General features: G+C 40.2%; 1 protein-coding gene across 1 annotated transcript in view; it reads left to right on the top strand.

Annotated features, from left to right (window-relative positions):
* LOC149186257 (serine carboxypeptidase-like 51) overlaps positions 1 to 15,813 on the top strand; it is a 129,933-nt gene that overhangs the window by 60,491 nt on the left and 53,629 nt on the right. The window contains exons 9-11 of the mRNA XM_089409278.1: positions 1,106 to 1,149; positions 1,259 to 1,326; positions 1,522 to 1,627. Of these exons, the coding sequence (XP_089265404.1) occupies positions 1,106 to 1,149; positions 1,259 to 1,326; positions 1,522 to 1,627 (218 nt within the window). The remainder of the gene's footprint in view (positions 1 to 1,105; positions 1,150 to 1,258; positions 1,327 to 1,521; positions 1,628 to 15,813) is intronic.

Here is a 15,813-nt window from a genome sequence, read left to right on the forward strand (position 1 = left end):
TTTGCAAGTTACATATCGAGTCCTCATTTTATATATTTGAAATAGGTTTGAGAAGTTGTTTTTACCACTTGTCCAAATCTAGAAATTACCTTCAAAATATCATAACCAGATTTAATTTACAAATTCAAATGTGCATGGAATATCTTGTCAATTGGATCTAATTGATGTAAACATTAATTTCTTAATGCTGAAATTTACTTGTATGAAGCATCAGATCACCATATCTTCTAAAGTGTTAGATCCTTTTTCACATTGCAAGGTTACATCTTTATTTTGGTTTAATTCATTAGTCATATTTCTAAATATAAATCTGTGTACCATATTCATCATAAATCAGATTTACATCCCAAGTCTAAGGCTCTCATTGTTATATATTCTATACTTAATTTATGCAATCACTCACATCTTGGGATACCTCCTTTGGCCTTAAGAGAGACGGGCAACACTGAAAGAAGAATTGGTTACTATTGAGTATCATGGCTAGTGGTTTAGCTGTCCTACATCTAAACATTCCAGGGAAGAGGGAGATCTTGCAAGATTTCCCAAAAAAATGCAAATTTGTTTCGATCTTTACCAATTAAGCTCCTCTTATGTTTACCAATTAAGCTCCTCTTATGTTTGAGGACAAAGGCATCTCAAAGAGAAAAACATGTAATATACCTATCACTATATACTAATGTGATCCTAATTAACAATTATTAAATGTTTTATGTATACGTAGGATTGTGTCCTTACCAATAACATAAATATACTGTGTTGTTTATCATCGATTCATCACTCATCTATCCATGATTATCATTTACCCAATTGGATATTTTCTATGCTTTTGTATTCGGTGGCTCCATTTTAATAAACATCACATTCTTTCTATATTTTTCTCTTATGGTCCTGTATCGCTATCATCAAACAGGTTCATGTCTAATGTGAAAGTAATGTGCACATAAAATACCATGTTAAATTTTTTCTGTTCCTTCAAAATTTCGGCATACAATGGACCCCCAAAAGAAAAACCTTTAACCATTGTTTTAATTTTAAAAAAGATTTCAAATGCTTTTTGTGCACTATTAACATTGACACAATTATTCTCTTTTCATCTTGCGTACAGGAGTTGCTTTGGGTGATAGTTGGATTTCGCCTATTGATTACGTGGTGAGTTATTGGTGCTGATGCTTACACCTTACAAATAAGGAACGGTAAAGTTATAGATGAACTTCAATGTACGAGGGTACTTGTCTAATTAAACTTCTGTGACAAACAGCTTTCATGGGGACCTCTCCTCAAGGATGTTTCACGACTGGATGCTGCTGATGAGAAAAATGCCACCAGGTTCATTGTTTTGTATCAATATTTTTCCACTGCTTGCAACTAGTAAGAATTTAGCTGGATATTTAACTCATTTTCCACTCTATTTGAGACAAGGCTCACTGCGTTATCTTGTTCATCTTGCTCAAATTTTGTTGATTTCTAATAGAGATTCATAATTTCTTCTATTAATGTCCAAATGAAAATTTTTTCAACCAGAGTTGCTTTAAAAATACAAGACCAATTAGCAAGAGCAGATTATGAGCGAGCAACAGAAACTTGGGCTGAATTGGAGGACTTAATTGGAGATGCTAGTAATAATGTGGTATGTGTGCCCTTCACACGCCCTAAGAATGGTATGAGAAGAAATATGCACATCTAAGATTCCATGAACTAGCATATGATGTCTAAGATGCTAAAATAAGAAATGTGAACGTTAGATAAGAAGAAGTTTATTGTCTATTTCCATTGGTTTTTGGGTAACAAAGTGAAAATAGTTTTTATGAACCTTAGAATTTGTTTGCAAAAATGTTCAAGTGTGAATAATTAAACTTAAATCAAGCTTAAATAATATTAATGAAACTGCAATTAAAAGAAATATAAGAAATAGAGAAGAAAAGGAAACAAGAATGACAACCAAGTGATAACAGTTCGTCCAATGTGGACTTTGTCTCTGGGTCCCACCTCCAAGGGAGTGGCATCTTTTATTAAGCTCCTAAAAATTGCAATTACATCAGCATAAAGCCTCCCAAAAAATGCAAAAATGGTTTCAAAATACCACTTAAAGCTCCCTTTTGCTGCTCCAAAATTCAAAACAAATCTCTTGAGTAACCAAAACTTACAAGTTTAAAACTATTTCAAAAGGCCTTGAATTAAAAGCATTTACATAGCCAAACAACAACATGTTGGTGTTAATAATTTGTTATATAACACATTGTGGATCTCTAGCCCCTGGGTTGATGCTGCAGGGGTTGTTGATCCAATCTTTACATATCATATGTGATTAAAAGAAATGTGTGCCACAACCCAATAACACTTCATCACAGTGCTCAATGGTTAACTCGTTACAATTAATGGGGTAGGTCACACAATCAAGCCCACTGACCTTCCAATTTTAACCCTAGCTTAACCACATTATTTTATAACATTTATTTTCCACTGGCTTTTTCAACATCCCACCATGGCCCATTGGTGGTGTGTGGTTCCATGTTGTCGGTTTGTTGTTGGGAGTTTCAGGGTCAACCACATAGGCTTCCAATTTTGGCACATGGTTGTATAGCAAAATATTTGGCATATGTTTGTATAATTGAATTCTCGGCCATTTGTTGATTACAAAATCTTGGGGCCAATAGACCCAAGGTCGAACCTACGGGTCTACACCCATTTTGGCATACCCTTCATAACTAACTCTCTAAATATTAACTTTTTAAATTTTGGCTAACCATCCAACGATCGTCTTTTTGGTTTATTGGTGAAAATGTTGAACTTGTTACCAAGAGGTCAGAGGTTCGATCCACTTGTTCGCACTGTGTCAACTTTTTCCTTGGAAGGTTCTTGGCCAATTAGGGGCTACCACATGACGGCCTCTGATTGGTCCACCTCATGCCCAATCACCTACTCGATCAACAACACACTCACCTTCCATGTGTCAACTACATCAATGCTATCTTGGATGCCACGTCAACACCAACTCGAATCATGTGTCAGCTCCACATCATTTTCCCTTGCCATGTGTCACATGTTGGTGCTACCACATCATCGTTGTACTACCACATTTCCACTACCCAAACTGCCACATCAATGTGTGAACCTACTATAATGACCCAAATATAAATTTAGCAGGAAATTAATTTAGAAAATTTAGCCATCAATTCCATAAACAATTTACACAAATTAAACCAAAAAAAACTACAACAAAATATGGAAATAGAATCTACAACTAAAGAATGGACAATATAAATATGCAAAAGAATTCATCCTTATTTTATTAATATGCAGCAGATATTACATGCTAGTACAATAATATGGAAATGGATGAAGGGATGGCTCCCCGAGAAATCTGCAACAAACTATATCAGGCCTCCAAAACAATTGAACTGTTGAATACAATGTGTGAATTCTGAATGAATTCACCAAGGAGAGAGATGGGTTCTCACCCACTCTTGCTGAATCACTTGAGGGTTTTCGTCCTAGGGCTACTGCTGAAGCTGGGAACTCCTGGTTCTCCAAACCTCTCAACAAGAAAAGTACTCAACTCCAAGGATGTCCCAAATGATCTCCTCCTCCTTTTACAGATCCATAGATAGATCTCCAAGCCTCTAGAAGCATCTTATTTTATTATTTTATTATTATTCTAGACACTCCCTCTTGACTCCATCTAATTGACTTTTTAATCTAATTTACACAAGTCACTTTTAGCCTTTTTCCCCAATTAATCATTTTCCCCTTTTCATTTTAAATTAATTAAATGACTAATTAAAGTCACATTTAATCTGGGAAAATGGTAAATCACCCACCATACTCTCTCTGGCTACTAAAAGTGACTCCTCAACATCCCATCCTGTAGATCTTCTCGTTCCGGTTCCAACGGGCTATTACGCTGAGGTGTTCCATCAAATATTCCACCCAGAATGCCACCTCAAGCGTAATTAATTAAGCCAGGCCCAATAATAACCCCGTTTTTTTTAAGTTGTCAAAATGCTACAGAATGAAAAGCAAGTTTTGCGGATGATGGAATATGCCAGGAGAATGCCATTGGATCCCATAAAAACTCCCCCGAAACCCTTGATGACATAATCTTGCTCCCCTGACTTGGCCATCCCATGCCCTGGAAATCCACCCTAGTTGTACTATCGAGGAAAATAGAAATGGGGACATGACAAATCCTCCCACCCCAAGATTGTTTGCCCTCAAGCAATCCATATTTAGTAGAATAGCCACCCTGGCCAATCATCACCCATGTCCCATGGATCTGACTGTGCTCTGTCTCTGCTATAGATGTTACTCCATTAGTAGAATACCAACTCATCACCTCTCTCCAGTCCAACTCCTCGCATAAAACAAGGTCAATCCCACTATGCTAATGTTCGGCTAGTGCTACTAGAATACAGATGCACTGTCGGTCCACATCCCACTACCCACTAAAACATGCAGTAACCCTCGCATCTAAGGGCTCTTGTTGTATTGTGCCCCTGAATAAGAATGATATTACATCAATAGGATACCAACTCATGATCTCCCGCCAATCTAAAGCATGGACACCTGTATAAGGAACAAATCTACTATGTTGATGATGGACCACACTCAACTCATGCTACTATGCTCGATTAGTCAACAAGATCTTTCAATCGACCATAGTTACAAATTCAACACTCCCTCTTAACTAGGGAGGTATTCATAATCATTGTCATAGATGTTCTCAAATTGACCAAATTTCTCTAAAGAAAAGGTTATCCATTATTACTAGCATCATCATCTATCATCAACATCCACTAGCAGCCATATCTGGGGCAGTATCAAACCCATGGCAATGTCATCAGCATATCAGGACTCACTCCTCCATAGTGATTGGTCCTCGAATCCCATGGTCACCGCCTAGGCCAAAATGTTGAGACCCTCAACTAGAAAGCACTCTTACCCTTCTTAGTGAGAACTCTGGGCCAATACCTCATGTGAAGAATCAGTGACCCGATTCCTACTCCAACAAACTGATGATATTTCTCCTATTTGTTAAATTCCTTTAAACAAATTACTTGCAATTTTCTACAGCAAATATCGAAATACATACACTGCAGCCTACACAAAATAAATACTGTGGAAACTAAATACTGCACTGGATAGAAATAAACACACACATTTACACTATTGTTTTTGGACAATGTCCCCGAAAAAACCCAGCTTGGGAAAACCAGTGCAACAGTTGAGGGTTTTATTATTATGTAGTTGTTTATGAGTACAAATCGTTAGATGCCCAAACTGGCAATCTGATACAGAGAATAAACTGACAAAGGGTTAGTGAGAAAAATCTCACACTGTTTCTGGAGGTCCGACACTGATCAGGCTCTCGAAGGCTAGCGCCATGCTGCCTCTGTGCATCCTCGACATCAACCTATGCAGATCTGCATCACAATCTTTGGGCTCTGTGTCACCTCCTCCTCTTATCTCTTGTTGTCTGGAAATTCGACCATCTGGCCCTCCGGTCTCACACCCTAGCTATTGGCACTATATCTCGACTCTCCTAGCTGAATTTCGAACTCCCTCTGAAGCTTTGCGTTGCCCTCTGAATCTTTTTATGCCTTCTCCACCTTGTACTCTTCGCATTTGGAAAACTCTCCTCCAGACTACTATCCCTGCCCCTCACTGCAAGAAGATCACTCGATCTCACTCCGGCAACTCAATGCTGCTACTCTTGAGAAATTCGATCTCTTGATCTCTCTCACTCTATGTGTTCTCCAAGTGCCCATCAAGCTCCTTCTTATAATCTCTCGTTTGAGCACCAACGGATAAGATTAAAACATAATCAACAGCTAAGGTTAATTGAAAGTTGATCCTCGTCTTCTTCTAGAAGATTCGCACCAGATTTAATTAATACCCATTAATTAACTAGATTTCCTAAGTTTAGACTTAGGGAACAATTTAAAAAAGTTAATTATTTTAATTAAATCATCTCTAGGTGGAATTTCCCAAATGATTTCGGGGTATTGGAGAATGCATGTGTCTTGGCCTCTCTACAAAATCTTGAGGCTAGAGCACAAATGATGCTACATAAATCAACACTCCCTCTTAGCGAGGAATGTGCTCTAGTGTTGCAACCTACTGAAGCATCACTCTATCTCTCCACCATCTCCTATTGCGTTGTTGATGTCTGGCTGTTGCTGCCCACCAACCACTGTGCAACTTAGATTGTTGCATCCGTTTTGCTGCTAGCTCTGCTAAACTGCTACCAACACTACATCTACACTGCAATCTTCTCCATATGCTTCGATTGCAACTGCAACAATTGCAACAAAAAAGCATCAAAAATACTGAACCAACTATGGTCAATATGATGAATCCGTCATCCAAGTTCTGATTGTTGCTAGCCTCTGCGCTGTCACTGAAGCCTCTACGTTGTTGTTGACTCTACACTGTGCCAATTGCACTGCTGAAAACTCCGCTATGCACTGCTTAGTCTCTGACCTGCTACTAGCTACTGCATCTGTCACTCTTGAACCTGACTACACCAACTGCCACTGATCCATCCTACTACTGCATGTCTTGGGCTCCCATAGCAAGGTATTGATTCATGAGGTGGATCTCCTCAAGAATCCTTCCCATCTTGTAGCTCTCTGGGGCTACAACTCCAGATCACCCCACCTCACCCCTGGAGGTAACTCGACAATCATGGTAAACTCTTCCTCCAATCTAGAGGACAGCCTGTCGATCTAAGCTGATGCAGCTTGTTGATCATGCTTCTCCTATTTTTCCTTCTTTTTGAGAGGATATTGAGTGTTGTAGTAGCCCAGCTCACCACACCTGAAGCACTTGATCTTCGAAATGTCCTCCTTTCTTCTGTGTTGCTCCTGCTACCCATTTGATGTGAGGGCCACGTCCTCCTCTTCCTTCACTCCCTTTGTCCCACTGTTGCTACTCCCTTTGTCCCACTGCTGCTAACAGATCATGCCTCATCTCCTCTTGCTATAGATCAACCCACACACATTCCCAATCTGGCAGTTTTTCTTTGCCTAGGATGCTTTGGACGAAAATTTGCCAATCTTCAGAAACGTTGTTAAGTGCTAATCATACAAACTCTGTAGGCTAGGGCGTTGATCCTACTGAAGCCAGTTGATCCTGGACATCCTGAAGTATAGTAAGGAAGGGGTCTACACACTCCCCTTTTTGCATTCTTGTGCATCTCAGCTTCTCCTCCAAGTACATCTTCCGTTGCTCAGAAGATCCTTCGTATAGCGTAGCCAATGTTTGCCACATATGTTGGGCAGTATCTTTGCCAGCGATGTGAGATACTACATGATCTCGAACTCCATCGAGAATGAATCTCTTAGCTCTCACCATCTCTTTCTTGTACTTCTTGAGTGGATCTGCATCGGTGGGTACAGTTACCACGCTATCGACATAAGTTTTGAGATCATGCTCATCTAGAAGGCAGGAAATCCTGGCCTTCCAAATCACATAGTTAGAGGGTTCATCCAACCGATCTTGATCTCCCAACCCAGCTGATGTCATTTCTCCTGGAAAAAAAAGTCGAACTGCTTCCTCTTCTCCTCTGCGCAGCTGCTGCCCAACGATTCGTACTCCCTTCTGGAGTGAGAAATCCCGCACACAACTATTGTTGCTCTGCTAGGGAAATCTGAACTTCTTGGCTAGAAGTTCTATGAGAAAGGAATTCCCTTAGTATTTGTTCTCCTCTCCTTTTGACACTATTCTACTAGCAACTACTGCAAAATAACTCCGTCCCAGTTGAAGATCTGCTCTGCAAGGAAAATATGTTGCTCCCTTCTGCCTTTGGAAAGCTTTGATCTGGAAATCGAATTTCTCTGTCGAATCACTCAAAAAAATCGATCTTTCCTCAAAACTCGACCTCCTTGGCCCAAGGACTGCTCTACCTCTGGGGTTTCGAAGTTCGAACTACTGCCAAGGCAGGAATTCAAACCTCATTCTTCCTTTCTGCGCTGAGCTCTTATGCTTACGATCTGTGCTTTGATACCATGTGAAGAATCGATGACCCGATTCCTACTGCAGCAAACTGATGATATTTCTCCTATTTGTTAAATTTCATTAAACAAATTACTTACATTTTTCTACAGCAAATATCGAAATACATACACTGTAGCCTACACAAAATAAATACTGCATTGGAGAGAAATAAACACACACACATTTACACAATTGTTTTTGGACAATGTCCCGAGAAAAACCCAACTTGGGAAAACTGGTGCAGCAGCTGAGGGTTTTATTATTATGTAGTAGTTTTTGAGTACAAATCATTAGATGCCCAAACTGGAAATCTAATACAGAGAATAAATTGGCAAAGAGTTAGTGAGAAAAATCTCACACTATTTCTGGAGATCTGACACTGATCAGGCTCTGGAAGGTTGAATGCTAGCCCCACGCTGCCTCTACGCATCCTCTACGTCACCTACGTAGATCTGCATCACAACCTCTGGGCTCTACATCGCCTCCTCCTCTAATCTCCTACTGTCTAGAAATTCGACCCTCTGGCCCTCCAGTCTCACACCCCGGCTACTGGCACTAGATCTTGACTCTCCTAACTGAATTCCGAACTCCCTCTGAAGCTCTGCGCTGCTTCTGCGTGGCCTATCTAAATCTCTCTATGCGTTATCCGCATCTGGAAAACTCTCCTCCAGACTACTATCCCTGCCCCTCACTGCAAGAAGATCACTCGATCTCACTTCGGCAACTCAACGTTGCCACTCTTGAGAAATTCGATCTCCTGATCTCTCTCACTCGATGTGTTCTCCAAGTGCCCATCAAGCTCCTTCTTATAATATCTCGTTGGAGTACGAACGGCCAAGATTAAAACATAATCAATGACTAAGATTAACTAGGAGTTGATCCTCGTCTTCTTCTAAAAGATTCACACCAAATTTAATTAATACCCTTTAATTAACCAAATTTCCTAAGTTTAGACTTAGGGAACCATTTATAAAAGTTAATTATTTTAATGAAATCATCTCTATGTGGAATTTTCCCAAACGATTTCTAGGTATTGGAGAATGCATGTGTCTTAGCCTCTCTGCAAAATCTCGAGGGTAGAGCACAATTGATGCTACAGAAATCAACACCTCACTCAACCCCTTCCTGGTTGGTGATCAAGTCTAGATGTTGAATCGGACCTCACTCCACCCTACCCGGTGCATGATCAAAGTCTAGTACCTCACTCAACCTTTCCGATGTGTGATCAGGGTCTGGATGCTGAAGGACCTCACTCCACCATGTTTGGTGTGTGATCAGGGTCCAGGACCTCACTCCACCATTTGTAGTGTGTAATCAGGGTCCTCCTCCAACAGACACTCACTCAACACTTCTTGCTAAGCCCTTTGAGTCTCTTGGATCCATTCTCCCCTTTGGGAGAATGTCCATTCGTGCTGCAAACATATCAGCACTCCCTCTCAACGAGAGGAGTGATCTCCACGAGCCCCAGTTCGTCTTTGAAGTACACGAACTTGTCCCTAGGCAGCGACTTTGTCAGAACATCAACTGTCTTCTCATCGACAGAGATGTACTTGAGCCTTATTGCTCTCCTCTGCACCATGTCACAGATGTAGTGGTACTTGATCTCAATATGCTTCGACCTGTCATGGAACACGAGATTCTCTAAAAGCTTCACACAACTTTGATTATCACAGTGTATCATCGTTGGTTCTAACTCTTGGACGAATAATCCTGCAAAACCTTTCGAAGCCATACTGCTTCGGTACAAGCCTCATTGGCCGCGATGTATTCTGCTTCAGTAGTGCTGAGTGCAATCGACCTCTGCTTCTACTTATCCACGATATCATAGCGGATCCTGTTATCATCCCAAGAAACTCACCTAGGTTGTATATCAGTGATGCTCGGGAACATTACAAACTCAAAAAAATGTTGGATAAATGGTGGATGAATGGAACAGATGTTGCATATTCAAGCCAGATAACCACTTCTACTATGCTTAACCCCAAGACATGGGTGAACACCCCCAGACTACAAGGCTTTTAACCACCAACTACTCACAGTTTAGACAAATGTGATGATTGAGAAGACTGACTACACCAGTAAATACACAGGACCCTGTGATAGCCAGCTGTAACCAGTAAGGAGGTCTGTAAATCTATTATCTAATACACAGACAGGATGACAACTCTCTGGTATTAAATCAACAGAAACCTGCAAGCAAATTCAATGATACATGCTAAATTCTAACACAGAGGTGGGATGACAACCCCTCTGATGCTAAATATTCACAGCACATGAATTGATGCAGAACAGGCACAGTCTGGAACACAGAAGAAGTGAAAAGTGAGCAAATGACAACAAAAGAAGCTTCTATTAGTTGGAAATGAAGACCAGAAACTGCAGGTCTCACAGTAGTTACAGTGTCCAGAAGTTGAAGCATACAACACAATAACACTCATCTAACATTCATCAACCTATTACATCGTGTTTCTGGGTATATATAGAACTTGTTTACAAAATATCTCTGCTAAGCTATGCATGGAGGTGTCTTAATGGATCGCCAACCACATTTACACACAGATATGGGCCTCTGATGCATTCTGACTGTTTTAATTAACAAATTTTACATTCTCAGGTACTTTGGTGTACTCCTGAACAGTTGAAATATTATCTTCATAATTTTCAATAACTACTATTGTCATTGAACTGCTCGAGGATCATTCTCCTCGTCCTTGGCCGTATTGTCTTTGAATGTGGCAGCTGAAATATTAATTGCACAGTGTATTAAACATGGGTTCTTTTCTCCTTCGGGCACGCAAGACTGAACAGAATACAAAAATTGCATTGAAAACGTCGGGCTGCGATGGAAGGCACAAAGGCAATATCAGCCATCGGATGAATAAAAACAACAGAGGAGATGGCGCGGGAAGAGCTACCAGGAGGCAAGGCGAAAGAGAGCTGTGAGCCGTTGGATCATAAAAATCGACAACAGAGATTTGATCTGAGAGGCTATCCAGAGCGAACAGGATCAGTTGAACGAGGGCCGTTGGATTACGAGCGATAGATCCAATGGCTGACGGAAGCGGAAGGCGCACGACAAATAACGGGCGGGGAGCCATACCGGAAAGGCAGTAAGCGGTTTCCCCACACTGCTTTACGGGAAAGGTGGTTTCCGTATGCAATGATGCAACGCAATCGTGGAGAGACACGTGGCCGGTGGGAAACCGCTTCCCCGCGGGCTAAAGAACGACCTGGTTGGCGGAGCGGAGAAAGCGTATATTGTCGGATCAACGGACGGAGGATTGGACGGTGGAGAATAAAAGCACGGGTTTATCGTTGACATGATGGGTCATATGACAGGTAAGGGGAGGGCCCGGTTATGGATTATTTTATATGTGCGGTGTTATAAGGGTTAAAACTATAATGCCAGGGTAAACGAATAATAAGTTTTTATATGGATTTAATAGAAATAAAACAAAAATGCCCTAAACCTGTGAGAAATAGATTAAAGCAAGGCTTTTGTAATGTTTACAACAAAATGTGCGGGCACTTTTAGGAAAAAGGTTTAAAGGGGTTTAAACGAATTTTGTGAAGAGATTAAGGGGTAATGAAGGATAAAACGGAGGATGAAGGGGAAGAAGAAATCCACTGCTGCGAACCTCTTGAAAGCATAACCAACACTGCCAAACCTGATTTTAACCCTTAAACACTGAATCTGTAGCAGAGCTAACACTGGCTCCTTCTGGGGATAAGATCCTCCCTGCGAGGTCTCAAGAACCTGCAGACCACTGCCTTTCCAACTGCAGACAAATTAATCAAAATTCCTAGTGTTCCATTGGGCATGGAGTCTACTGCATCTGCACTAAACTGATAAAAACAAACTATTTACAACCTTTAAATCCGAAGACCTTAAGCAACATAAACTTTCAAAAACCACCCATTCACTAGGCCATCAAAAACTGCTTCACCTCCCATACTTTTCAGTATGAAGGCGTTCTTCCCTTGAACCTGTGAAATGACGAAAGGCCTTGTCCAGAAAGCATCAAATTTCCCATGATTGCCTTTCTTTTCCTTCAGTGCATCCCATTTGAGAACCAAGTCTCCAATCTGAAAATTATTTCTTTTTTCCCTCTTGTCAAAGGCTTACTTGATTCTCTTCTGATGTGCTGTAGCCTTTTCCACCAGTTGTTCTCTAATCTGATGTAACTCTATCAAATCAGTGATTCTTCCGGTCAAGTCTTCTTTTTCATTCAGCTCTTCTTGAAGGAATTTTGCCACAGGGAGAGTTAGGGGAATTGGAAATACAGCCTCAATGCCATATACCAGCTTGAAAGGAGAACTGCCTGTGGATTTTTTAATGGTCGCTCTATCAACCCACAGTGCATACTTGAGCTTTGAATCTCAATTCTTTTTATTGTCCTCTAACAGTTTTTTAATTATCCTGATCAGACTTTTATTAGAGGATTCTGCTAGACCATTTCCCTGTGGATAATATGAGGTGGAATGAACAAGTTTAATGCCCATTGAATCACACATTTCCACCAACTCCCTGGCCCTGAACACTGCTGCATTATCTGTGATTAATTTATGTGGACAACCAAATCTGCTGAAGATATTCTCTGTCAAAAACTTCATGACCACATTATGATCAGCCTTCCTTGTAGGGACTGCTTCAATCCACTTTGTGAAATAATCAGTGGCTACTAATATCCACCTATGTTGGCCACTGGAATGTGGATTGATTTCTCCAATAAAATCTAAGCCCCACTACTGAAAAGGTCCTTTTGCAGTTATTGTTTTTAGGGGCAAGAATTTCAGCTGCTGTTTTCCTTCAAATCTTTGGCACCTGTCACAAGATTTAACAAAAACAAATACATCAGAAAATAAAGTGGGCCAATAGTACCCAGATCTGAGAATTTTATGGGCTGTAGTTTTCCAACAATGGTGCCCTCCACACATGTTGTTGTGAAAATGTTGCATCACTTCTATTGATTGTTCTTTGTCCAGACACCTTAAAAATATTCCAGATGGATCCCTCCAGTAGAGCAGATTTTCCATAATGCAATACTTTGCTGCTCTAAGTTTTAAAGTTTTGGTTTGACTTGTACTTAAGCCTGAAGGGATTTCTAGCTTCAACAAGAAATTAATTATTACAGAATACCAATTACATGAAGCTAGATTCTCGGCCACTGACTGTTTTCTCACTGTTTCAGCTGCGTTTTTCTCTTCTTCTACTTGACCATTTTCTGCAATTGTGCATAGGAAGTCAACATCTAGAGACCTGCAATTTTCTTCAGCCAATAGCTTGGCAAGCCCCTGACCTCTGACCAGCTTTGTAGGCTTCAGCTCTATATTAAACTCTATCATTTTTGCAATCCATTTAGCCCTTCTTCCATCAGCATTAGGTTGTGTTAAAACATCTTTTATTGCAGCAGAGGGAACATATGCAATTATTTTTTAATGCAAAATGTAAACTCTAAAAGCCTTTAAGGATTTAATAAGAGCATATGCCTTTTTTTCCAAAATGTCATACCTCAGTTCAACATCCCGCAAGTTCTTGCTGAAAAATGCTACTGGATGTTCTGAACCTTCTTGATCTTGCTGCAACAAAACCACTGCAATGGTGTCTTCAGAGGCAAATGAGAAAATATGGAACTCCTTGTCGTAATCAGGACTTATTAATGTGGGAGCCTCCATAATAGCCTTTTTGATGGAATCAAATAATTTTCTTGTTGCATCAGTCCATTTAACCTCTGATCCTTTCTTCAACATGGAGGTCACATGCTTAAACAACTCGGCAAAATTTGGAATAAACCTCCTGACAAAATTAATCTTGCCCAAAAAGGATTGAACATCTTTCTTTGATCTAGGGACAGTCAAAGTCTGTATTGCTTTGGCTCTTTTTGGGTCAATCTGAACACCTACAACAGACACATGTCCTAACAACTTGCCTTCATGTAAAGCAAATTGTGATTTTTTGGGATTGACTGATATTCCAAACCTCATGCACTTTAGAAATACTTTTTTCAAATGCTGCAAATGATTTTGATGGCTGTTAGAATAAACTGTTATATCATCAAGGTAGATAAGCACAAATTTGTCCTTCTCTCCCACAAATGCTATATCCATAGCTCTCTGAAAGGTGGCTCTAGCATTCATCAATCCAAAAGGCATTTTGGCATACATAAAAGTGCCCCAAGGAGTGGTGAACGCAATCTTTTCTTGATCATCTGGGTGCATAGCAATCTGATTAAAGCCTGAAAATCTATCCAAAAATGACATCACTTTAGCTCCTGAGACTTTTTGCAGCAAATGCTCCATCTTGGGCAGAGGATAATTGTTTTTCTTGGAGCATTTGTTCAAATTTCGAAAATCAACACACAATCTGATTTCTCCACTCTTCTTCCTCACCACCACCAAATTAGCCACCCACTTTGAATATCTGAGAGGAACAATGATTTTGGCAGCTAGCAACTTTTTAATTTCTTTTTCAATTAGTGGAAGAAGCATAGGATTTATTGGTCTCAGCTTCTCTTTGAAAGGAACAGTGTCTTTTTCCAGAGGGATTTTGTGCTGAATTATATTCTTATCATAAGTTTTCAGGTCACTGTACTCCCAGACAAACACATCAGCAAATTGCCTCATTAAATTGTAGTATTCTGCACTTTGATCAGCAGACAAATGAGTGGACAAATTCACATACTTAGGCTGACCTGGACTTCCTATATCATGCTTACAGACTGTAGATTGGTCTTCTTTTTGGGCAGCCTTGTAAGGCACATCATTTTGGTCAAACAGTCTCTCAAGAGGAATTAGGCCTTTAGGAATATGATTACTAGGACGCTGAACTATGTTGTTTTTCCCAATTTTATTTCTAAGCTGGGACTGGGGTTTCTCTAACAAGGCATCATTTTCTTGGTCAATTTGCATCTCTGAAAATTCATCAATGATTTGAAGGAACCTATTCAACTCATCATCATCTTCAAAGACTTTCCAATGGTGGACATTGTCAGGCAAGGACGGTCTGTACTTCATTTGCACTTCATACACTAGTCTGGGAGGCATAGGAGGAATGAATAGACTAGTAGACACAGCAAGGGAATCAGCAAGCTAATTTTGGGCTCTAGGAATGTATAAAATATAGAAAAAATCAAAAGAGTCTCTGATTCTCCATACCTCATCTGTGTATGCTTTAAGCCTTGGGTGCTTTGTTTGAAATGTTTTATTTACTTGTTGTATAATTAAATCAACATCTCCAAACACCTTTAGATTCTTGATTCCTCTGTCCTTTGCCGAACGAAGGCCCAACAATAGTGCTTCATATTCTGCTATATTGTTAGTCACTTGAAAAAACAGCTTAAAAGACAGTTGAATGCTTTCTTTCTCTGGAGACACTAGCACCACCCTTGCTCCTGCAGTCTCCCTGGAACATGCTCCATCAAAGTACATCTCCCACACCTGACTTCCTTGCTCTTCTTCGGCCTGAACTATTGGTTTCCTGATCTGCATTGCGGCTTTTTGAGATTCTCCTATTTGGAGAATACATGCTCCAAAATCAGTGTCCACTACATATATAGGATGATTTGTACGATTCTTCTCATCACTAATGATGTATGCCAACTGTGCTTCTCTGTACAATCTCCTGCTTTCTCCTCTAAACACTGGGATAGTTGCATAAGATAGATCATTCTGTAATGTTCCACCTAATTTCTTTATCCAGCCTCTGGACAACAACATACCAAACTTGGGAGGCACATCTGCTACCACAATATCCATCATCATACTCTTCATGGGCAGCTGAGTTAAGGTAATGGCCAGATCTTTAATCAATCCAAGACA

Source organism: Pinus tabuliformis, chromosome 3_1 (genome assembly GCF_031772625.1).
Source record: "Pinus tabuliformis cultivar Carrire ecotype Pingquan chromosome 3_1, CPIR1, whole genome shotgun sequence".
Classification (NCBI taxonomy): Eukaryota; Viridiplantae; Streptophyta; class Pinopsida; order Pinales; family Pinaceae; genus Pinus; species Pinus tabuliformis.